This window comes from Strix uralensis, chromosome 5, assembly GCF_047716275.1.
Source record: "Strix uralensis isolate ZFMK-TIS-50842 chromosome 5, bStrUra1, whole genome shotgun sequence".
In the NCBI taxonomy this organism is placed as follows: Eukaryota; Metazoa; Chordata; class Aves; order Strigiformes; family Strigidae; genus Strix; species Strix uralensis.
The window spans coordinates 59,632,355-59,656,286 of NC_133976.1; the positions used below are offsets into that span (position 1 = coordinate 59,632,355).

General features: G+C 43.4%; 1 protein-coding gene across 16 annotated transcripts in view; it reads left to right on the forward strand.

Moving 5' to 3' along the window:
* Nucleotides 1–23,932, forward strand: part of RBFOX2 (RNA binding fox-1 homolog 2) — a 176,420-nt gene that overhangs the window by 116,299 nt on the left and 36,189 nt on the right. For all 16 annotated transcript variants that reach the window (XR_012629263.1, XR_012629265.1, XR_012629264.1 and 13 more), the window contains 2 exons: nt 6,429–6,575; nt 22,724–22,777. Coding sequence is in view for 13 of the 16 variants with exons in the window: in XM_074871282.1 (XP_074727383.1) it covers nt 6,429–6,575; nt 22,724–22,777 (201 nt within the window). In the remaining 3 variants the exon portion in view is untranslated. The remainder of the gene's footprint in view (nt 1–6,428; nt 6,576–22,723; nt 22,778–23,932) is intronic.

Here is a 23,932-nt window from a genome sequence, read left to right on the forward strand (position 1 = left end):
ACAGAGCATCGTGTCTCTTGGCTTCTTGATGTGCCATATTGAAATATCTTTAATTCGTCTGCTATACCATAAAGGGATGTTGACTTTCTGATTTGTTAAAGGAGACACATCTGTGGTGGGGGACCCCTATGTGTTGCGTTCAGAAGCAAGATGAGGAAGCTGCTTGGTCATCAGGCTGTGCCATATACATCTAGCAAGGGTTTGGAAAGAAGGGAGCTGGTGGCTGACTTCTGTAACACATGGATGATGTTATAATGATGACTCTCCCTTGGGTATTTCTTGCCTAGTCTGAGATTGCAGAATTTTCCTCTGTAATTATTTTTCATCACTTTAGTAATTAAAGCAATTGCTCATGTGAGGTATTTCAGGTGAAGAATATGTTTAATGAGTATCCTCACTTGTCTTCTGATACTGCTGAGCAGGTAGACACAGGGAAGGACTAGCTTCAAATGAGTTGCTAGCTGCCAGTTGTTTGGCCACCTCAGCTTGGAAATTTCTGTCTTGAGGCAGCAAACTCTGACATTTAACATCAGGAATTTGCTTTGAGTATGAGGCAGATTATTTTTTTATTTTGAGTATGAGACAGATTATTGTCAGAACTTGTAGACTTGTGTCTAGTGAGGCAGATTTAAAAATTATTTTGAAAGAAATAGAAAATAAATTGGCAGATATCATTATGTTAGAGTATATAGCTGTGGTAATTCTGCATATCTCTCAGGTTATAGCAGATCTGGAAGTGGTACAGGGAAGGATAATAGTGATGATGAAAGGGATGTAGCAGGTTCTTTATGAGAAGAAATGAAATCTTTACTTACAAAAAGAGCTGACAGGAATGAAGGCATATAACAAGTACATAAGAGTATTGCATGGTATGGGAAATAAAATGGGGAACTTTCCCATTTTCGCTTATTAGGATGCACACAGGAAATAATTGTGTGCCATGTATGAAAAAAACAGGGTTTTGTTTCTTGTTTTTTTTTCATAGAATGAAGAATTTAGCATTGAAACTTTTGTCCATAGGGTGTTTTGGAAGTTGAGACATCAGCTGGCTCAGTTTGCTGGAGGCTGTGCTCGAGAGAAGTCACTGAACGTATGCCCTGTTCTCACATCCTTCCAAAGATGCCACAGATTTGGCCGCTGTCAGAAAGAAGACAGTGGGCAGGATGGACCTTAGTCTGTCACTTTGTGGTGGCTGTTCTGCCGCTGTCCACGGAGTGGTCCAGGGCTGACCACTAGCTCAGGAAGTCTTGCTGCCTCCTTCACCTTGTCAGGGCATCCCTGTTTTGTGAGGAATGGGCTCACAAAGAGTTTGACATTGTGACCAGCAGAGCAGGCCTTTCAGGGGGCTTCATTTCACCACTTTGGGGGCGCAGGGGGGAAGGACACTAAAGAATCCCATAATGAAATACTGCTCAGAAAAACAAAGTAATTTTAAACATCACTGCGTGGAAAATGTTATCTGACACATCAGAGATGTCTTCATTGTGCAGAATAAGTAGCAGAATTTCCTATGTGCTTTCCTATGCTAGGATTGTATTCTTACTTCAGGTGGGGTATATCTTTATTTAATGAGGAAAGTGAACAAAATTACTTAAGCTTCAGTATGTCTGAAAACAGGTAACTAACAATCAGAAAATAGATGCCCTGAATTAATCTTGACTATATTGAAAATAGTTAAAAGCCTAGCAGAAGTTATTTGGTACATCCTTAGCAATTTTTTTGTCTGGTTTTTGGCATACAGAGTACTTGGACACATTGTTAATTGTGTCTGTAGTGTAGTCCAATTTTTTTTTTAATGTAACACTGCTGGCATCTCTGAAAAATCAAGTACATGGATATAATTCTAAAATTATATTTACTGCTGTTGAAAGGTGATTACTAGTCCTGCGGTTTTCTGTTAGCTAAACAAGTGTTGTTTAAGCATCAGAAGTTCCCATGCCCTTTGCTCTTGGATGTGTAGGAGCGCAGTCCTAGGGGCAGGAGAGGGGTTTTGTATCTAGTGCCTAATTCTTCACTCATTTTTCCACTAAACCTGCTCAGTGGGTATCTGTTTATTGGTGGGTGACTAGTGGTTTTGATGGGTTCTTCATTAGAAGTTGCAGAGATCTTCCCACATCGTCTGCACTCTCCTTTGCGGTGGGAAGGTTGCCTTCTGCCAGGCATAGCTTTCAGTCCTTGTCTCTGCACAATTCCTTGAGCTCTTGATCCAAACAAGATTTTTTGTGGGGTGTTGGGTTTTTTTGGGATCCGAGACTGATCTAGAAGCAGTGGAGTGAGCACAGTCTGTCTCCCAGATTTTGTAAACCACTCAAGTCCCTTTTTAAATATAGTTATTAGTTACAGTTTGTATTTTGTAAATATTTTCTTTGTAGTGATTTATGGCTTTTAACCTCCTCATTATGATTCACAACATTTTGGACTGCCTGCTTCCTGAGGGAGAGGATGGGGGGTTGTTTTTTGCTTTTCTATAACTTGGACCTGAAGCGGTTCCAGTTCTAGAAGCAAGTGGGAGATGGAAACGGAATGTGCTGTGTATTAATAGTGTCTGTGCTGGCCTGTCGCATTGGTGTTTGTCTGGCTTGTCAGGGAGGTAGCCCTCTGTCTCGCCACGCAGATGGAGATCTGCTTGGAGCTCAGGTGGCACTGGAGCCCCTGCCTCCTTCCTTCTGAGGAGAAATCCTCAGCAATTGCTTGTTCATCAGCTGCTTTAGGACAGGAGAGTCTAGTCGAGAGGTGGGAAGATGGTTGCAGAGCTGCCCCCAAACCTTTCAGAACAGCTTTGTGTTGCCAGGTGTTCTTCTCCCCTTCTACATACATACGTGCACATGTATACATCCATGCTGCTTTTTGCAACTGCCTCTTCTTACTTAGGGTTTCCTTACTGCAAGGGAGGAGCTGGCACAGGGCCACAGGCAGCAAGTAGTTAAAAGTGAAGCACATATTGCGGTTGTCCTGAGCTCTGATGCATTTCTCAGTGACCTTGAGCAGAGCTCAAAGCTTGTATGTGCAGGCCTGAATGACATTATCACCTGCAAAAGTATGTTACACCTATCGCTGAGGAGGTAAGGTGGATCCAATACTGTTTCTAAACACAGGATCTTTGCTGCAGCATGTCTCTGTGTTGCCTGATGACAGACATTGAGACCTAGGCAACATGTATTAGCTCCCTTCTGAGCTGAACAGCTATCTGCAGCAGAGTGGAGAGGGCCGGTTCTTTGCTGTAAAGTGTTGATGTGATGCTAGAAGGAAGGAGCTGAAACTCAGTGTAGGGAGGGAGTCAGGGTGGGGAGTGGGCACTTGGTGAAATGCAGGCTTTTATCATCTGACTTGGTCAGGGTAGTGCTGTTGCCAGTCTCCATTATGTGCTGCTGAAGAACTGGCTCCAGGTCCTTCCTTTCATCTCCTTCCTAATGAATTAAGACATGGAGTAACTATAAGGGGGGGTGGGGGTGGGGAGGCAAGATCTGACGAGACTATTTCTTTCACTTATGTTGTAGCTGAATGTGTGGCACTAGACAAATGTATTGAGATAATGTTATAATGGCTGAAAGTTCAAATCTTACCTTAGGGCCATGGATGGTAGAAATGAGGGAGCTACAGCATCCAGAGAGAGAAGGTATTTAATGTTAAACTACTGCTGAAAAACAGGATATGTGAAAGCCTGAAAAGCATCTAGGATTCTCAGTGTAGTCAGAAAGGTAAGAGTGGACTGAGATTCCCTGTTCCTACGGTTGTTTCTCCTCTTTGAAGGTTTTGTCTTATTGTACACATCACACATGCTGCAAAATGACTCCTGTATGGCGGCAGCACTCTGCCATATGCAGGAACAGCTGTGAATGTTTCTGAGCAGGCCGCTGTACATGATATATTGCACCCTTGGTAAGAAAGGAGTTCTGCCCTCTGCCTGCAAACAAACGGATGGGAGAGGAGTGCGAATGACCTCCTGGCTTCCTCCCCTGTGGAAGCGGCAGATCCAGTCCTGTGCAACTTATATGTGAATTTAAAGACTAAACTATTTTTGTCATCACCGTTCAGAATCTGTGCCTTTCCTCATTCACGCTGCAGAAGATGCACTAGTGTGCATGTTTGAGGATGCACATGTGTGCATGGGTGTTTGCCCACTTGCCAGTTCCACACAAAGTCATAAAAATGATGGAATTTGGCAAATTGCAGTAGCAGAGCCCACAAATGGTTTGTAGAGATCCCTTTTAGCAGGAGTGTTGATGATTTTTGAGGAGTTATTTTGGAGCACTTGCAGGCATTGTGTGCAATGGTGATGGATGGGCTACCCCTGTGTCTTGTACTTTTTGGACAGATGTGCCCTGAGGAGCAAAAGACTCTGATGGAGTCATAAAAATAAAAGCACCAAAAAGCATAGTGTGATTTAATCGTAAGCCAGCTGCATTGATTCTTCCCCTAGGGTGCACTCTGTGTATGTTTGGAGACGGATTTTGTCATAGGAGTGGGGATAGGAGAAGAGGAGAAACTTGAAGGCATCTTTTTAGATACAATCAAATGGAAGTTTCAGAGGTTGTTCCTGAAAATTTGATGTTTGAGGGATGGATGAGTCTTAGCCAAATAAAAATGCTTCATCCTGTTAGGCTTCTCCAGAGACTTGCGTGGCTCTGGAGAGCAGAGGTACTTGCAGGGCAGTATCTCTGTTCTTCCTATCACAGCTTAATTTATATTAATCAGATCAAATGTAGTTTGTGCTGCCTGCACAGCCCTACTGAAACGAAATAGAAAGCTGCCACTGCTTTGTTCAGCATAACAAGACCCCAGTGCTTACTGTTTGCTTGCACTTGTTAGTGTTTTATAACCAATATATAAGTTCAAGGTCATGTCTGTAAGAGACATTTCTGTCCAGAAGAAGCTCTCTTAATGCTGCCAGTTTAGTTCATCTGTGAAGAGTTGTTTCTTTCCAAATACTCATGACGTGTTGTATATTGAATGATGTGCAGAGCAAGTTGAGTCAGTGTGGGCAACTCCCCTGAGATTTCTTTCCTCTTTGGTACACAAATTGTGTATTTAAAATGGGGGAAAAAAGACCCCAAAACAATAAAAAAACCCCCTACTCTTTAGTTTTAAGGATAGTGTGTGTTCTTGAAGATGCCTAAAAAAGGGTGAGTCTAGCAATTACACAGTCCTTGCCTTCTTGTAGAACTTCTTTTCACTTGATGGGTTAAAGAAGTAGTCAGGTTGGCATTTAAAGAAATGAAATTACACGTAAAAGTGCATCACACAGGTGGTCAAAGCATGACTCATAGGAGGCTGAGGCAAGCAGCAGGAGATGGAGTGGGTGGGTGGGTGCTTTTTGAATACCTTGGTCTGTCAATGCTTGCCTTGGAAAGGGGCAGAGCAGTAAAACCAAAGAAATTGTAGTCTACTTTGTTCTGTAGCTCTTGAGTTTTTGAGGTAATTTTTCTGACTAAAGTACAAAAAAACCCATTTTCTCATCAAGCCATTGTGGAAAGGGTCCTTGCCTTTATATTTAGTGCTGTGCTCACATTTTACTGCTTCTTAGTCCAAGCCCAACACAAGTGTCTGAGGTTCTCTTCCTTTTCTCTCCCCTGCTCATCATCTCTGTGGGGGCATTAGGCCTCTCCTCTGGCACACTGGTCTCCCTTACTCCTTTTCCTTCTTGCTGTACTTTATCTGTGCACAAGTATGCCTGGCACACCCCTTGACCTGCGTTCACTGTACCAGTCAGTGTTTGGAAACACTGTAACAGATTCCCTTGTTTTAGCTGTGGAATTGGTAGCAGAAAGTAGCACTTGAAATTTTTATAAATCCTGCCGTGGTAATGACTGTTTCCTGTCCCTGGGCTGACTTCTAAATGTATGAGAAAAGTTAATCAAAGACATCCATGAGCTGTTCATATATGGATATTACCATTTAATTATAGATCTTCTTTTGGCGTAATGTTTCTCTGAAGGGAGCTTGACAGAGCAGATGCCATTTGCCTGGGGATGCATTCCTGGTATTGGCCCAGTGAAGAGCTGTGGGATTTCGATGATTGCATGAACGTCCCGCCACATGAGATTAGAGTGGCGGTACTATCTCCCAGCTTCAGCATATGAAGGATCCGCCTCTTCATTAGAGCTTTCATATGGTGGCAGCTGAACGGAGAAAGAACAAGTAAAAAGAGAGAAGCAATTTAAGAAAACCAAAGGCAAATGTACTAAGCTAAAAGGTGATCTGAGGGGAGGGAGGCCGAGATCTCATTACTCTTCACTCATGGAAAGGGAGGGGAAGAACAACAGATCAATTGTTAAGCATTACTGGCTTTATCAAAATAATTGTCAAGTGCTCAGATACCTCAATTGCAAATGTAGTACTAATACCTAAAAAGAGATCAACAAAGTACGTTAAAGGAATTTGTGTGGTTTTTTCTATTCATGCATACACTTTCCTCTTTCTCATTTCAGCAGACAGAAGGAGGGGCACAGACAGATGGACAGCAATCACAGACACAGAGCAGTGAGAATACCGAGAGCAAATCCACTCCAAAACGACTTCATGTGTCTAACATTCCCTTCCGCTTTCGAGATCCCGACCTTCGGCAGATGTTTGGGGTAAGTTACCATCACCTTTTAAGGCACAGCAGATTCTTCTTCCCCACAGATGGGACACATGATGCTAGTGTATTCATGTGAAGGAAAAGCCCTTTCCTCTCAATTTGGTCAGCACACTGTACAATATTTGCAGGACTAGGACAATTGGTAGTGTTTCCTCAGCTGCTAGATTCATACCAAGATGTTGAGCATAACGTAACAATTTGTTTGGGAAAGAAAACGAAACAAAATAAATCTTCACCTTATTTTCCAGTAAAGACTAGGATTAAACATTGATCTATCCCTTGCAAAGCACTGTTTTTCAGTTGCTTAGAAACTTGTTGAAATATTTATATCTTTCCTCATGATCCACCTCTGTGATGAAAAATTGCTGCAAGGAACTGGCCACTGAATGTGGAAAAGCCTAGTGCAAGTCAGATGGTATTTTACACTGTGTATGATATGCATTCTGTTTCTTTTGATGAAATAGTTTGTCTTCTCTAATCTTTGTGTGCTATTCATCATTCTCATTTTATAAGCTTTTTGAGGAAGAGTTTGTTCACATGAGTATAGGTGGTGACTCATTCTGTGTGGACATGGAGGTAAATGAGTTAGATGCTTCATGACCTAACCTTCAGGTGAAGTTATCTATATATCATCGTCATCATCAGGAATCCTTGACTTGTTGATATGATAGTAACATCCTTGGTTGAGGGCATGTTTTAAAGTCTTCAGAAATATTTCTTATTATTTATAAAGTTAACAGACTTTAAATGTTGCTGCTTGTTTAAGATGCAGTGCAGAGGACTCAAGTCAGGAAAGACCGAAGCTACGGTTCCTCTTACCACCTTAGGCTTTGAGTGTATACCTTGGTCTGAAGTGCATAGCCAGCTGCTCCTCCAAAGTCTTACAGTGTTCCTGTTTCAGTTGTTGCATCTCTTGAGCCACCTGTGTGGGTGTGTATGCATGCACATAGACATACTGTCTCACAAGGAGAGTATGTAAATGTGTCAAATTCATGGACTTCAGGCTTAGACTGCTATAAATGAGAGAAGAATTGGGCTTATCTGTTCATAGCTTGGACAGTACAAAGTGTTCAGAAATGTTAAAAATTTTACTGATGGTTTTCAGCAAGAGTCCCAATTGCTTTATATTGTGAGAGATCTTTGCTCTTTGTTCCTGAAGCTTTTTGTGTCCATAAGAAGCTATTCTGTGGATGAGACCAAATGGAGAAGAGTGATTAAAATGCAGGAGGGCAAGGCTGCTTCTCAAAGGGACCTGGCCAGGCTGGAGAAATGGGCTGACGGGAGTCTTAAGATACTTAGAGCAAGTTTCAAGCCTTCCATCTGGGAGGGAATAACCCCTGCAGCAATACAGGCTGGGTCTCAGTTGTCTAGGAAGGTGCTCTGCAATAAAAGATTTGGGGGTCCTGATGGACAACGCATTGAACACAAGCAGCAGCGTGCCCTTGCGGCAAAGGTGGCTGACCATATCGTGGGCTGTATTAGTGAGTGTAGCCAGCAGGCCCAGGGAAGTGATCCCCGCTGTCTTCAGCAGTAGTTTGACTGCGTCTGGAATACTGTGTCCAGTTTGGGCTCTCCAGGGCAAGAAATGCACCTCATCTAAGTGAAATACTGGATCAAGCCCAGTGGGCACCACTGAGGTGGTCAGGGGGCTGGAGAACATGGCATGTGAGCAGAGTCTGAGACCTGGGCCTGTTCACCTTTGAGAAGAGAAGGCAGAGGGGGGAATATTTTTGTTGTCTGCAACTACCTGATCAGAGTATACAGAAAAGATGTAGTCAGATTCTTTCTTGTTGTGTGTAATGATGAGATGAGAGACAACAAACACAAGCTGGAACATGGGAAATTTCAAAAAGATATCGGGGAAATACTGTGTTTGATTTTTTCTTTTTTTTTTTACCGTGAGGGTAGTTAAATAGTGGAACATATTGCCCAAAGAGGTTGTGGAACCTCCATCCTTGAAGGTATTTACTTGACTGGACACAGCCTGGCTAACCAGATCTCATTAGACCTGCTTTGAGTAGGGCTTGCACTAAATGACCTCTGGAGGTAACCCCAGCCAAAATTATGATTCTGTGATTCTGTTGTAAGAGGCCTGGGTTTGCTTCCGTGTTCATACATTAGATTGTCACACTCTCAACGTCTGTTTTCAGGGTGAAACTCACCTTCTGGCAATCTGTGATTGCTGGATCTTCTCAGTTGCCTGTTCTGCTTTTGTGTTTTTCAGCTTAGTTTTTGCTGTTGCAGGGCTGTGCGGTAGGCAGTTCCATCCGGTTTGGATAAACTGGTTGCTGAAATCACAGCCAGTTCTTGGACCACCTGCTACAATCTGTATTTAGCACATCCTGCTCTGTGCTACTGCTGCTCCCCTCTCCTGGGAGCTGCATCACTTAGAGAAATTGTTCCATGTTGTTGCTGCCCCTTCCCTTGGGACCAGTGCTTGGCTAGATGACTGGCCCCTTTCATGCTGGTTCACCTTGATGCTGATCCTCTCTGTGCTCCTGGTGTGTGGGACGTGGATGAGGTGGAAATGACAAGAACATCCCTACCCCTGTCCTGGTGACTCTTGCCTCTGCCTTGCAGATTGGGAGACCCAGGCAATTTGAATGAACTGCTGTCCTGAGAAGTGACTTGTAGAAAATGCACCCTAACTGTTTGCATTAAGGTTTCCTATACTTTTTTGGGCCCGTATGGTATCACTTGTTGTACATAGAAGTGGTGAGGAAATATGCTCTATGTGTTGGTTTCTGATATTTCGCAAGTTATTTGTTGTTTGTTTATTTTTCTCTAAACATCATCTGAAGCTCCAGCAGAGTGATGTGATTTTAACTGGGGTAAACGATATATTCTGTATAAAACCTTTTGATAGTTCACTTGGCCCTGTGTTTGATGAGAGGTATGCCTACCAGAAGAGCATTCATCTTTTGGGGCACAAAAAAAAAGTGCCGTTTTCCTGTAATAGAGAACTTAGCTACTTTGCCAAGGAAATAATCAGTGGTTCTTGCACATCTCCCTTTTTGTCTCAGTGCTGTTTCTCAGCATGCTCAGAGCCTCAAGCAGGAGAGCATTTCTCTCTGAATCCTCCTTGCTCCTATTTCTTTTTCAGTATCAGGATGCTTTCCCTTGGGTGTCTCACTGAAACCAGCCCTTTCTCCTACAGGGGACTCATAGTTGTCTGAGTCTTCAGCTATGGCTAGCTTGTAACCCCCATCTTTTCCTTCTCCCTTCTATGTGTCAGGCCACATCTCCTCAATGTCATATCTGAGAGACTCAAAATCCTAGCCTGGAGTGATTTTTTCTGAAGCTACTGTGCAAAGAGAGAAATTGTGTAGACAGCAAAGCCATGGAGGAAGAAATAAATGTGATGGTAGGGAAGAGAGTAAAGTAGTCCCCTGAGGATGGAACAGCATGCTAGAAGTCAGCCCAATCCTGGGGCACAGAACTAATGTTCGTCCAGACTTGAGTAGAGGTGGACTTCCAGCGTGTTGTCTCATGTGTGATTAAATGGATATTACATAATACTTTCTAAACCTTTACGATTTGTGAGACCTGCAGATGTAAGGATCTCCTGACAAATTCAAGTTACTCAGGTTTCAAACCATCTCTCACCTATTACGTGTTTCTAACAGGTCCCTGAGATATCCTCAGGAATGGAACAAACATTTCCTTATGTATATGCTCTTATAGGGAGGCAAATAAAATAGGCTGCTTAAAACAGGTAATATTTACTTGGCATTTCATGATGCCAATAAAAAGACCTCCAGAAGGCTTCTAGAAGGAACAGGTCATTTTTTAATGCACGCAGTTCTGCACCCACTGTGGAATAAATCAATAGTTGACCTTGTTCTAGCAGATAAAGAAGAGTTAATAGCTGACCTGAAATCCCACGGTTGCCTAGGTACCAGTGATTGTTATTTGTCTGTATTTACTTTGTGCAAACAGAATATGGCATCAGGCAGTAATGGAGCTTTAGAGGAGGCTTTTCTTTAATGCCTGGGAAGGTATCTTTAAAAGGGAAGTGTTAATGGAAGCTATGAAGTATTCAACAAAATCATACGGATGGCCAAAAAGGCATGATTCCACAGTCACTGAAACTGTGTTAATAAAACACAAAGCATTCTGCACATTAGGCAGGAAGGATGAAGAGGAGGAGGAAGTAAATGACAGTGAATATAGTTGCAAACTTAAAGAAGCAGGTGAGAAAGGAAATATGCTAATCATGGAGATATCAGTGATGTAGATTCAGAAAAGGTGTCAGGTTTTTTAGATCCAAAGAGAAAAGATCTAGATGTAGGTCCAATATAAAATTAGAAATATTTGTGTGTTTGGGGGGGAAAAAAACCCCAATAAAACATAACAAACCAGAAAAACCAACAAAACCCCCCAGCTTGCTTTGCTTATGATGTAACAGGAGGTATTTGTACCTGGTTTTATATGTAATTTTTAACAAAGGAGGATGCTCACTAATATTTAAAAAACAGCAGATCTAGGTAAGGTATGTTGAAAGATAATAGCCAAAGCAAGGAGCTCTTTTATTCATTAATGTTAATTTTTAGCCAGTTCTTGTAAGCTAGAGGAGTTGCAGAAGGCTCGAACACTGCCCACCAGAATTCACTATTGAAAAAATTGAAAAGGATGACCCAAAGAGCTATGAACCATATGTTCCATATGTTGATCCAAGATAAAAATAATTTTGGAAGGTTTTAAAAACATTAGAATCTGAAGAAATGGTTTAATATCTATTCAGTGTGGCTTTCTATAAGGTAATATACATCTTTTCAGACAAATACTGTCTTGTCTATTTTGACAAGATTGTACAAAGCAATACTGATGTAGTTGAACATGGCTCAACCAATTGAATTCGTCGAAGTGACCAATTCTGATTTTTAAGAAAAAGAATACTTATCTCAAACACAGCATACATTAGAGGGATTAAAACCCTATTTAATGATAAGTAATAAAGTAATAAAGATAATAATAGTTATTGGGGAGACATTAGTGGTGAAGACTGTTTCTGGTGTCAGTTTCCCCAGGGATCTGTTTCAGTTAGTCCTGTTCAGTATCTGTATCAACCCACAGAGACAGTACTGTTAAAACCTTGCCAGTAAGACTCGCAGTTAAAAAACTATTTAAGGAGGAGGAAAGAGAAAGGTAAGGTAACTCTTAGAGAATTACTTGAAATGCCTGGTTAACTGACAATAAATCCAACAAAAACGTGTTTGATGCAGCTCATTGCAGAGTACTGAGTATGTGGGAACAGGCTGTGCCTGTAGGATGGAAAGCTTTCTTTGGAATTTGGGGGAGAACTAGTGATCATTGAAGATAGTTACTTCAACAGTGCAAAGAGACCTATCAGATTGAAGGAGGGATGTGATCTCATTCGAAGTTGAAAAGATGGTGACTGCATAATTTTGTTCAGTTCTAAGATCAGTTTAGGATCAAAAAAAAATATCTAGGGCTTGGAAGATGAGTGGGTTTTTTTAACTGTGTGTAAGATTTTGGGTGCATGATTTATTCAGCTTATTAAAGAGAGGTTGGGAGATGACAAGTCTGTTCTGTACAGGTGCTCATGCATGGATGATACATACTAATAGGGGTTTTAGGTCTTGTTTACAGTCATAATAAGATTTTCCAGTTGGAAGCTAAGATTTAACACAATTAACCTTCAAATAAGAGAAAAATTCTTAGTCATTTAGGCTAATTTAAACAATGGAACAGCTTCACAGAATCACAGAATCATCTAGGTTGGAAGGGACCTTGAAGATCATCTAGTCCAACCGTTAACCTAGCACTGACAGTTCCCAACTACACCATATCCCTAAGGGCTATGTCAACCCGCCTCTTGAACACCTCCAGGGATGGGGACTCCACCACCTCCCTGGGCAGCCCATTCCAACGCCTGACTACCCGTTCTGTAAAGAAATGCTTCCTAATATCTAGTCTAAACCTTCCCTGGTGCAACTTGAGGCCATTCCCTCTTGTCCTGTCATTTGTCACTTGGTTAAAGAGACTCATCCCCAGCTCTCTGCAACCTCCTTTCAGGTAGCTGTAGAGGGCAATGAGGTCTCCCCTCAGCCTCCTCTTCTCCAGACTAAACAACCCCCCAGTTCCCTCAGCCGCCCCTCGTACGACATGTGCTCCAGACCCTGCACCAGCTTCGTTGCCCTTTTCTGGACACGCTCGAGTAATTCAATGTCCTTTTTGTAGTGAGGGGCCCAAAACTGAACACAGTAATTGAGGTGTGGCCTCATCAGTGCCAAGTACAGGGGTAAGATCACTTCCCTGTCCCTGCTGGTCACGCTATTTCTGGTACAAGCCAGGATGCCATTGGCCTTCTTGGCCACCTGGGCACACTGCTGGCTCATGTTCAGCCGGCTGTCAATCAACACCCCCAGGTCCCTCTCTGACTGGCAGCTCTCCAGCCACTCCTCCCCAAGCCTGTAGCACTGCTGGGGGTTGTTGTGGCCCAAGTGCAGCACCCGGCATTTGGCCTTATTGAAGCTCATACAGTTGGCCTTAGCCCATTGCTCCAGCCTGTCCAGGTCTCTCTGCAGAGCCTCCCTACCCTCGAGCAGATCAACACTCCCACCCAACTTGGTGTCATCTGCAAACTTACTGAGGGTGCACTCGATCCCTTTGTCTAGATCATCAATAAAGATGTTAAACAGGAGTGGCCCCAAAACCGAGCCCTGGGGGACACCACTCATGACCGGCTGCCAACTGGATTTAACTCCATTCACCACAACTCTTTGGGCCCGGCCATCCAGCCAGTTTTTTACCCAGCGAAGCGTGTGCCCATCCAAGCCGTGAGCAGCCAGTTTCACCAGGAGAATGCTGTGGGAAATGGTGTCAAAGGCCTTACTAAAGTCAAGGTAGACAACATTCACAGCCTTTCCCTCATCCAATAAGCAGGTCGCCCAGTCGTAGAAGGAGATCAGGTTTGTCAAGCAGGACCTGCCTTTCATAAACCCATGCTGACTGGGCCTGATCGTCTGGTTGTCCCGCATGTGTTGTGTGATGGTACTCAGGATGAGCTGCTCCATCAGCTTCCCGGGCACCGAAGTCAAGCTGACAGGCCTGTAATTTCCCAGATCATCCTTCTGACCCTTCTTATGTATGGGCGTCACATTGGCCAATTTCCAATCTGTCGGGACCTCCCCGGTCAGCCAGGACTGCTGGTAAATGATGGAAAGCATCTTGGCGAGCACCCCAGCCAGCTCCTTCAGCACCCTCGGGTGTATCCCATCCGGTCCCATAGACTTGTGTGTGTCTATGTGATGCAGTAGGTCACTGACTATCTCCTCCTGGATTGTGGGGGGGTCGTTCTCCCAGTCTCTGTCCTCTGGCTGAGGAGGCTGGATTCCCTCAATACAACTAGTCTTGTTATTAAAGACTGAGGCAAAGAAGGCATTAAGGACTTCAGCCTTCTCCTCATCACTTGTTACCATGTTTCCTCTTGCATCTAGCAGGGGATGGATACTCTCCCTGGTCTCTCTTTTGCTACTGACATAGAAACATTTCTTGTTATCCTTGACTGCTGAAGCCAGATTAATTTCCAGCTGGGCTTTAGACCTCCTGATTTCTGCCCTGCATAGCCTCACAGCCTCTTTGTAATCACTGTGAGTGGCTAGTCCCTTTTTCCAAAGGCTGTAAACTTTCCTTTTCTCCCTGAGTTGCAGCCAAAGCTCTCTGTTCAGCCAGGGTGGTCTTCTCTGTCTCTGGCTTGTCTTACAGCACCTGGGGACTGCCTGTTCCTGAGCCATTAACACTTCCTCCTTAAAGAGTGCCCAGCCTTGCTGGACCCCTATAGGCTTCAGGATCGTCTCCCAAGATATCCTTTCAAGCAGGTGCTTGACAAAGTCAGCCCTTTTGAAGTCCAGGATGTCAGTTCTGCTTAGCCCTCTCCTGGCCTCTCTAAGAATAGAGAACTCTATTATTTCATGATCGCTGTGCCCTAGTCATCCTCCAACCGCCACATCACCCACCAGTCCTTCTCTGTTCACAAAGAGGATGTCCAGCAGGGCACCTTCCCTGGTTGGTTCTGTCACCAGTTGTGTCAGGAAGTTTCTCCCACACATTCCAGGAATCTCCAGGACTGGTCCTGCTCTGCTGTGCTGTATTTCCAGCAGAAGTCTGGGAAGTTAAAGTCTCCCACAAGAACAAGGGCAAGCGATCGTGAGATTTCTCCTAAATGCCTACAGAATATTTCATCCACCTCTCTGTCCTGGTTGTGTGGCCTATAGTAGACTCCTACTACAACATTTGCCCTGTTGGCCTTCCCCCTGATTCTGACGCAAAGACACTCTACCCTGTCTTTGCTACACTTGTACTCAAAGCCATCATAACAGTCCCTAACATACAGCGCCACCCCACCACCTCTCCTTCCTTGTCTGTCCCTTCTAAAGAGCTTGTAGCCATCAACAGGCGCACTCCAGTCATGGGAGACATCCCACCATGTTTCTGTAATAGCCACAACATCATAATTTTCCAGTTTCATCACGGCTTCAAGCTCCTCCTGTTTGTTACCCATGCTGTCTGCATTGGTACACATGCACTTCAGATGGGCTGATGTTTTGTCCCCTTCCCCCTTCAAATCTAGTTTAAAGCTCTGTCAATGAGCCGAGTAGAAGGATGTTAAAAACAAGTTAGCAACTCTTTTCAAACAGTTTCTGAGGAACATTCTTTGGCTAGTGTGTGTTAAGGACTCTGACATGATGGTAGTAATCTTCTCCTTAACTGCTGGCAAGCTGTCTCCTTCCTTACTGGACTATGTAGGCAGAAAGAAAGCTCATGTTTCCCTCAATGTGTTTCCAGTCCTTTCAGCTTTGGGCTGTGATAGTGTCTGTGCTTGTACCTCATAGCTGATACCTTAGGCTTCAAGAAGCAGGTTTTGTCCCAGTATAAAATTGGCTGGGATACTCTGGTCAGTTCTGGACTTAGGAGTCAGATGGACTTCAGAGTCTCCTGGGGAAGATGGAGGCTAGGTTGGACTGCCTGCAAGAGGAAAACCCATCTGTTCTCAAGCTGATTCATTAATTGTCTCCACAAAAACAAGCAAAGCGGATTGTTTTGGTAGTTCATAGGGATGTCTGTGCACTAAATTCTTATCTGTTGTGAGAGCAACAGTATGGAGAGTTAGAATTGATGTTTCTCAGAATTTACCGTGGTGAAATGCTCTTTGCTTGAGAATCTCCAGCTATTTTTAAAAAGGAGGTAGCGTAAGATAAAAATAAGGACTACATTGATGATTACTGTAGATGTAGGTGGGATAGCACAGTACAGGGTGTGAATTCTCTCAAGCTCTGGCTTCAGTTGGAGGCATTGCCTTTTTTACAACATGCTGGCTTCATGGCTACTGCTTGTAGGCTGTTAACTGCTTGTGGTGGGGAACGTAATCAGTTCAGTTGATAAAGGGTTTTTGTGTGTTATCAGCTACAGCAGTAATAATGCATAGCTGTTTTATACAAAGGTGACCATTCAGTCACCTTTAATAACTTTCAGTTAATGAAGTTATTAATAAGTTATTAAAGGTGGCAGAATAGTAGGTACTTTTTTTTTAACATGGGATTTTAAGGCAGGTAATGTTGTTACCCTTTTCCTTCTCTAAGCATAATTTGTACCTCTATTGTGAGGTTCTTTATGGTGTATGTTTGTGGGTAGACCACTGCTTTGTATGACCCAAGCAACACAGCTTTGGGAGCTCAGATATTTTTGGAAGCTCTTGCAACCTTCAGATCTTGGCCTCTGGGGAAACATTTGACACTCTACGCATCCGAAAATATCTCAGTGGATATAATTTCTCATCAAACTTCATTCTGGTGTTAAGACTGCAAAACACCTCCATGAGCCTATGGTCTGAGGCTAAAGCAATAACAAGCTAGACTACAGCTCTTCCTCACCAAGAATTTGGTAGAATTTTGAATCTGTATTTGTCAGTAGATAAATTCAAATACACAAGTAATTCATGATACACAAGTATTGCCAATGGCAGAAAACTACTCATTAAATATTAAGTAGGTAAATAATACAATCGACCAAGAAGCTCTGACCTGCAGGTGTTGATGCAGTGAGGCCTGAAGTACAGCAGTGGGAAAGTTGTCAAAAGGGACTCTGCTTTCTGAGTGGATTGGACATCTGAAGGAGGAAATCCTGTCTTCTGGGTATCAAGATGTATTTTAGTTTTTTCATCTCCAAATAGTACTGGCCACCGATGACACATAACAGGACCTACGTGCCAGTATTGCAGACCAAATGTTCTGACACAAGGTTGCCAGTTTGTGACGATTCTTGTTCCTAAGCTTTGAGAGAGCACTCCAGCCCTGTCACAGGGCAGGACTTTGTTCCTGTTGATGTTGGGTAGAGTTAGAAGGGGCACTTGCCATTTATCCTGATATGTTTTACCAGTGTGATTTCTGGAGTCACCTTTTGAAGTGACTTGTGCACTCAGTGCTGCTTGAGCATCCATCCTGCTTTGTCTGCATGGCTATGCTGGGGACCATGGTACTTCTGTGCAGGGGTACTTGTGCTGCTGCAGCTGTCAGCAGCTATTGTACTGTCTGTCTTGCTCTGTGAAAACTGTGCTGATGCCACAGGACATAGAAACTTCTGTAGTGACTCTGGTGGAAGGCAGCGATGGTTGGATCACACTTTTATCTAAGATTTGTTTAGGTTTTAATAAATGTTACTGAAAGTTTGCAGTGAGAGTGGTCTGAATATCATCTGGGAAACAGTGCTGTGCTGTAGCTGGATTTACTTACATAAAAGACCTGTGTAAAATTAGATGGAGTTGTCTTTTATAACCCAGTTTTATATGGGTTCAGTCTACATTGTGAGAGTTCTCTCAGACTGAGCTTCGAATGTATGCTGCTTTTGTGGGCATGGGTCCAAGTACCTTTTCTGTGGCAGCAGGACCAGGTTATGGTGCAGTCACACCTGTGGGGATGGCACAAGGCAAGAACAAGGAGTTGGAAGTGTAGACCTGGAAGCTAGCCTGGTGTTAAGATCCCTGTGGTACTGTTCACACCCATCTCACTGTTTCATGTGAAAATCTTTTATTTGTGAGTCAGAGGATAACAAATGGTTGAGAAACTATGTTCCTCATAACTTTGTTTGCTGGGATGGCTGCGTTGTGTAAATCTGATTAGAAATCTGTACTCTTTGTGTTTGCTTCCTTTTAAAGTCTGGTTTCTTAGAAAATTTGTGTTTTGCTGGGCAGCAGGTCAATCCTAATAAGGGCTTGTTGGTACCTGTTTACTGTCTGTTCAGTTGGTAAACTATGATAGTGCTTTGGTTTATAAATCCTTGATGTTTCCATCTTCCTGTCAGCAAAGCATACTGGTCTCACTTGGCTGAACAGGGTTGGCTGTAGCAGGGTTGGCCTCGCTATTTTGAAAAGATGTGACCCAGCTTTAGGTGAGGAGGTTCATGTACTGATAGCAGTGTGGCTCTAGCAGACCCCATGCTGCTGTAACTAAGCACTAATACATGCTACGATGGAACCAGCTGTTCTCAACTGAAAGTATATCCCATGGAGCTGGGAGATTGGGTAAGGACATTCTCAGCAGCATGGACTTATCCTGCATATAAAATGCTCTTGTGCATGCACCTCAAGCCTGAGAGCCTGAAATGGTTTCCTGCATAGAGGGTTGGTTTCCTGGCTATTTTGAATTTCTACCATGTTTGAGAGTGGACTGTTTGGCACCTGTGAGGTTTAGTTACTTCACTGCACTCGTATCTAAGTGAATTTTATAGCGCCGATGCAAAGCTGCTTGGGCATACAGTTTTCTTGTAGGGATGTGATGTTGCTGAATGGTGGCTCATGTTACCTTTTGTTGTTCCATGATTTCTAGAGAATTCCCTGTTGTTTGCATCTTTAGGGTTATTTGTCTGGCACATTTTGGAGCTGATTTTGAAAGCTCTGGACAGGGAGAGGAGGTGGGGCCAGCTGTAACAGAGCATACAGGAGGGGCCCTACCAAACTGTCAGTGCCTTGGAAGGCTCTCTGGTGCCAGTTCTCTCAAATTCATTATATATAATGTAGTTATGGCCTCTGCTGGAAAAATCTGCTGCCTTCATGTCATCTGGGTGGAAAGAAACACACAGCATGCCTATACCTTTCCTTGCACAATGTCCTTGCCTCTATGATAAGGTACATCATGTTCAAGCAAGAAAATTGGGTTCTGGTCGTAGCTGATGTCTGTTAATATCTTTATGCCTCTTAAAACTGTTACTTCCAACAGCCCTTGCTACCACTGCAGAGGAGATGATTCTCATTTACCAGCTTTACAGACAAATAACTAAAAGCTGGTACAAGGTCACTCCGGGGAATGGAGGACTAAGATAGGACAAGATGCTGTAGCTCCTATGCCATGGCATGACTGGAAGTGTGTGTGTGTATATATAGCCATCATATGGGGTATGCGTGAGCAGTTCATGGAGGAGGCTTCTTGTCTGACCTGAGCATTTGAGATGTGTAGTCCTGCAATGCCTTCTTCAGAGGCTGTGAACTCTGCTGAGGATTTTTTTCCCCCTGCTACTGTGCAGGGTTGTAAGTAGATGTTCTTGTTAATCGTTGAGTGAACGAATCGGGTCTGTGAGAACAGTGACTTCTGTCTTCAAGGTCAGAGATTAGAGGGTTAGTCTTCATGGATGACCTAAGCATGGATCTTGTTTTATTTGGCCAGACCCTCTGTCTGCTGGAAAATACAAACATGCCTGTATACGTGATTTAAAAAAATTACTATGGGGGCATTTGGTGTTGACCCTTGTATTTAGATGGCCTAGCATCTTCCATACAAAAATTGTGACCTTTCGCTAAGGAGCTCTTAAAACTTCCATTGTTTGCAGGAGGCTGTTAACATTTAGTATGGGAAGCACCATCAGAGAACAAAGTGCCTTTTTATGTTCCACTAAATTAGATTCAGCTTTGAAGGAGATATAAACTGTTAAAATGAACTAGTTCTTTTTTCCTGCTTTCATGCTTCAGGAAAATTCTGGCATGCTACCAAAAATAATTTGCCTCTAGTGCTGGACCTGCTCTAACTGTTGCAGCAGTGAGGACAAGAGCTGTGGTGTTAGCACCTGTCCAGAGCAGCTGTGGCAACGGTTGCAGCAGTGTTGAAGAGCCCAGCACACGACCTCTTGCCTCGAGGCCGTGCTGCTTGCTTCCAGGGAATTTCACAGAGCAGGAAACCCTGCCCCAGCAAACCTCAGTTCAGCAGTTAGCCCCTGTTGTCTCTGTTCCTTCTCTCGCAAGCAGGTCCTTCCCTCCTGCCTCTTCAAACACCCACAACTCCTAGGTAGAAAAGAGATTGGGACAGTTTGCATGGGTGGACGTAGCCCATGGCAGAAGACATCAAACCTGTGCTCACTGCAACCACATGATTTGGTGATCTTAATTCTGTCATCTAGGAAATGACATACCTCCATCATCAGCCTCCATCATCAGGGAGGCAGCCCTGACACCTCTCATGGAGCTAGGTCAGATCATTTACATTCAGTGTTACCGCGAGCTTTTTGTCAGCCACAAGAAATTAAACACACAAGACAGGATTTCCTGTTGGTGTGGAAACTGCACGGTGAGCTCAGCCGAACAGGGCTGGCAGGCAGTGCTGGCAGTAATACCCTAGGATCCAGGCCCAGCTGGGTGTGGAGAAAGGGGAAGATGGTACAGCATAATTGTGCACCAGAAGCTGCACAGTTTGTTCTCTTTCACGATGATTCTATATGAGGTGGAAAACAGTGATTTTTTTGATGGCTTTGAAGATTCTGAAAATAATTCTAGCATTTGCATTTATCGAGAGCCCGGCTGTTTCAGTGTGTGTGGCAAGGCTAGGCAGCTGAGCTCATCTGGCAGGGATGGGTCCTGCTCTCGGGCAGGGTGTGCTGCTTTCCACTTCTTTTTGCTTCTCAGAGCCCTAATGCTCACCTGACCCTTTGAAGCCACTTCAGTAAATCGTCAAAAACTTTGTATTTATTCCTTTTGCTGGGCTAGTTTTTTGCAGGATTGGTGAGCTGTATCAGTTTAACTACAGCTGAGAATGAAAACTGGGGCCAGCTTCAGGAAGCTGGTGAGACCAAACAAGGAAGGACAAGGGAGCAGGGACAGCCCTTCAGCAGCCGTGAGCTATTAAATTGGTTCAGCCCCTGCCGTGTAACAACACTGAAATTGTCTACCAAGAAAGCAATCATGACTGATTTCTTTCATGGCAGTGCCCAAGCCATATGCAACAAAGACAACAAAAAGCAATCAACGGCTAATCTCCTTTATAGACAAGCCCACACCAAGTGTGGGATAGAAATAGAAAATGCATTTTAGCTGTGATTAGCACAGCAGTGGTCAAAAGAGGATCCAGCATGGATCAAGCCTAAGCTGTTGAGATGTTGAGGTTTCAAGGAAGATGCATGTTTACATTACCATTATTCAAACTTTGTGTAACGTGGGATATTGTGAATTCAATTGTTCTTGGGATGAATAGAAGATCAAGTATTGTCCTTAAACAACAGAACAGTAAAAACAACATCTGTGAACCAACATTTGTAAAAGAATACAACTATCTCCTTTTTAAGAATGGAGAATGGAAGCAGACAGAAACTATAGCTAAAATTGTTGGAAGCGTTTTGTTTGCTTAAAGACAGTTGTGAAAGACTTGTTCTAGGGACTTAATAACTTTTTATTGCTTTACATATTCAGAGCTTTTTCTCAGCCATCGTGGCTCAGTGTTGTAAACATTCCATGTTTGCAAATCTGGCCACGAGTCTTTAAGTGGGGCACCCACAAAATGAGCATTATAACCATTTGACTCTGAATGGAAATGTTAATTTAAAAAAAAAAAAAAAAAAGGCAAGTATTAAGAGCACTGTAGCAAAGTGGAGAGTGTCCTAGTGCCCAGAGGCTGTGGTGGTCATCTTTTGTAACTGTAAAACCATCCTTTCTTTTCTTCTTGACCCTTCCTTCATTTGTTACCACCTTTAAGTTGTCTGCAAGCAGTGAGATCAAACCATGTTGATGGAAGCTTTCGTAAATAATGGGGTAGGAAAAACACTCAGATATAGCATTTGTCTGAGCACAATCTGCGTCTCTAGAATGAAGACTGCTCCATATATATGCTCCTGAAAATGAGATCTTAGACCTGACTTTCTGGAGAGCAGACCTCGAGTTTGGAAATACAACACTGACACTTCTAGAGGACAGAGCATTGCAGGGCTCTTGGTGAAGTGGTGATGCTTTTATCGATAGGTTACTGGATTGAATCTGGTCAGTTCAATAAAAATATTTTAATACGTTCTAAGGTGAGGGATGTGATCCATATATGGTTCCACAGGGTGTGGTAAATCTCCTTTTCTAGCTTGTAGCTCTCATTTCCCATTTTTGCTCTGTGCTAAGTAGGGAGCTCATTGGAACCAGTTGTTGAAACAGCACGGTGTAGTGGGGTCCTGCTCTCCTCGGGGCCTCCAGGCTGAGACAGAGCTCAGGATTGTATCATACGTGATAAAGTTGCATAGGTTATAGACAGCCTGATGTCTGTCACAGGCTGAAGTTGAATGACTTGTTGGGGGTTAGCCATTTTCATGGTTTCTGAATTTCCCATCAATTCTTCTGAAGGCTTAGAGTTTGCGAAGGTAAAGCGGGGGGAGGGGAGGAGAATTAGGGTTTGGAATCCCTGAAATTGGGAGTCTTATGTGACTATCCCCTCCAGAAAAACATCATCACTGTTAAGTTTCTCTCTGTGATAGTCACTTCAGGAGGAAGATGAAATGCTGAATTACATTTGAGAAATGTTAGAGGTCTGAGATGAAATCATACAACCATGTCTTAGATGAAATAGTAGAATGAGGGAAGGAAGAATTGTTTAGATTAAAAGGGGGAAAAGAAAAGCTACCTCAAATCCCTAAAACTCTTCTGGAGATTGTTCTTCTTCCTTTAGACTTTTGTGAGAAAATCTGGGATATGTGACCAAGAGGATCTGATCCTCATGTCCTAACCTGAGAGAACTGGGTCATATCACTAGGATTTTATGCCTTTGCCTGTGTGCTCGAAATGGAAATATTCTCACCTCCCTTCTTGCACTAAGCCATCCCCCAAAAGGTAGGAAAAATGGATTGCCAAAAATAAATATTTTTCCCCCCCCCCTTGTCTCTTTGCAGCAATTCGGCAAAATCCTTGATGTAGAGATAATCTTTAATGAGCGTGGCTCGAAGGTAAGTCCTGTTCCTGTACCTGCTTCTCTTGTTTTGATTGCAGAGTAAAAGGCAGTTCATTGCCTAGAGAATATACTCTGTAGAGATCAGCAGGAATTAGTGTGATGGGGGAAGGGAAAAGCTATTTTGGGGACTCTCTCCTGTTCCCTCTGACTCCAGATTCTGAGCATGGTCATTTCTGGGTAGCATGTACAAATGCTTCTAGACACTCCCGTCTGTAATGTGGGATCAGGTTCCCCAGCCTTTTGAACAAACAGGGAGTCAGTCACTTGAGCCCTCATACCAACCTGTTCCCATTGCACTAGCAACGGGCGCCCTCTGGGGAAGGCAAGATAAGGTAAAACAGCTTTGTGTGATGGGAGACTGTAAGAACAAAGCCTAACCCACCCACCCCCCCAACTGCATTTTCATTGCATTGAAAAACTGTCGTATCTCATATGTGAAAGGATTTTATTTACTCTATTTTGCAGACTTGACATTTCTGAGATACTGACCTTTCATGTTTGAGATATTTGATGCTTAATGTAAGCAGCCTCATTCCACTTGCCCTGCCCCATGTGGATCTCTCCCCACGGAATTTGCATTCACACACCTATTTTCATCTTACAGATATGTTGAGAGGGAGGTTTTGTTGAGGGTTAATGGTAATTTATTTCTCTGGAAATGAGATTTCAAATGTTGCTCAGGTCAGCTGCAGAGAGATTCAGTGATCTTTGTCATAATTGGCAATTGGTTCTCATCACGTAACCAGTATCACCACAATGACAAATTGATGTGATTCTCTCTCTGCCCAGGAGGTTCAGCACTGGAATAGCAGGGAGTTTTGCAGGTCAGGAGCGAGGTGCATTGCCAAAGCTCTATGGGGGAAGCTTTTGCACAGTGCATGTCTATACTCTGCTTGACTTAATCAATGCTAAGATTCCCATTTTCAATTAAAACAAAATTTCCCTCCTTCCCCCACACACACGTGTGTGCACATGTGTGCATGCACACAACAGATTTCAAAGTTGCAATTCAGCTAAGCAGTCTTGGTCTAGAGTCTATGCCTTTTGCTTGGATTTGAGGTTCACAGTCTTAAGGTGGCCTCTTTGCTTCACATATATTCTGGGGTATGTTCAGAGCCTTCTGCAAATTTCCACCCATGTTGCCCAAGAT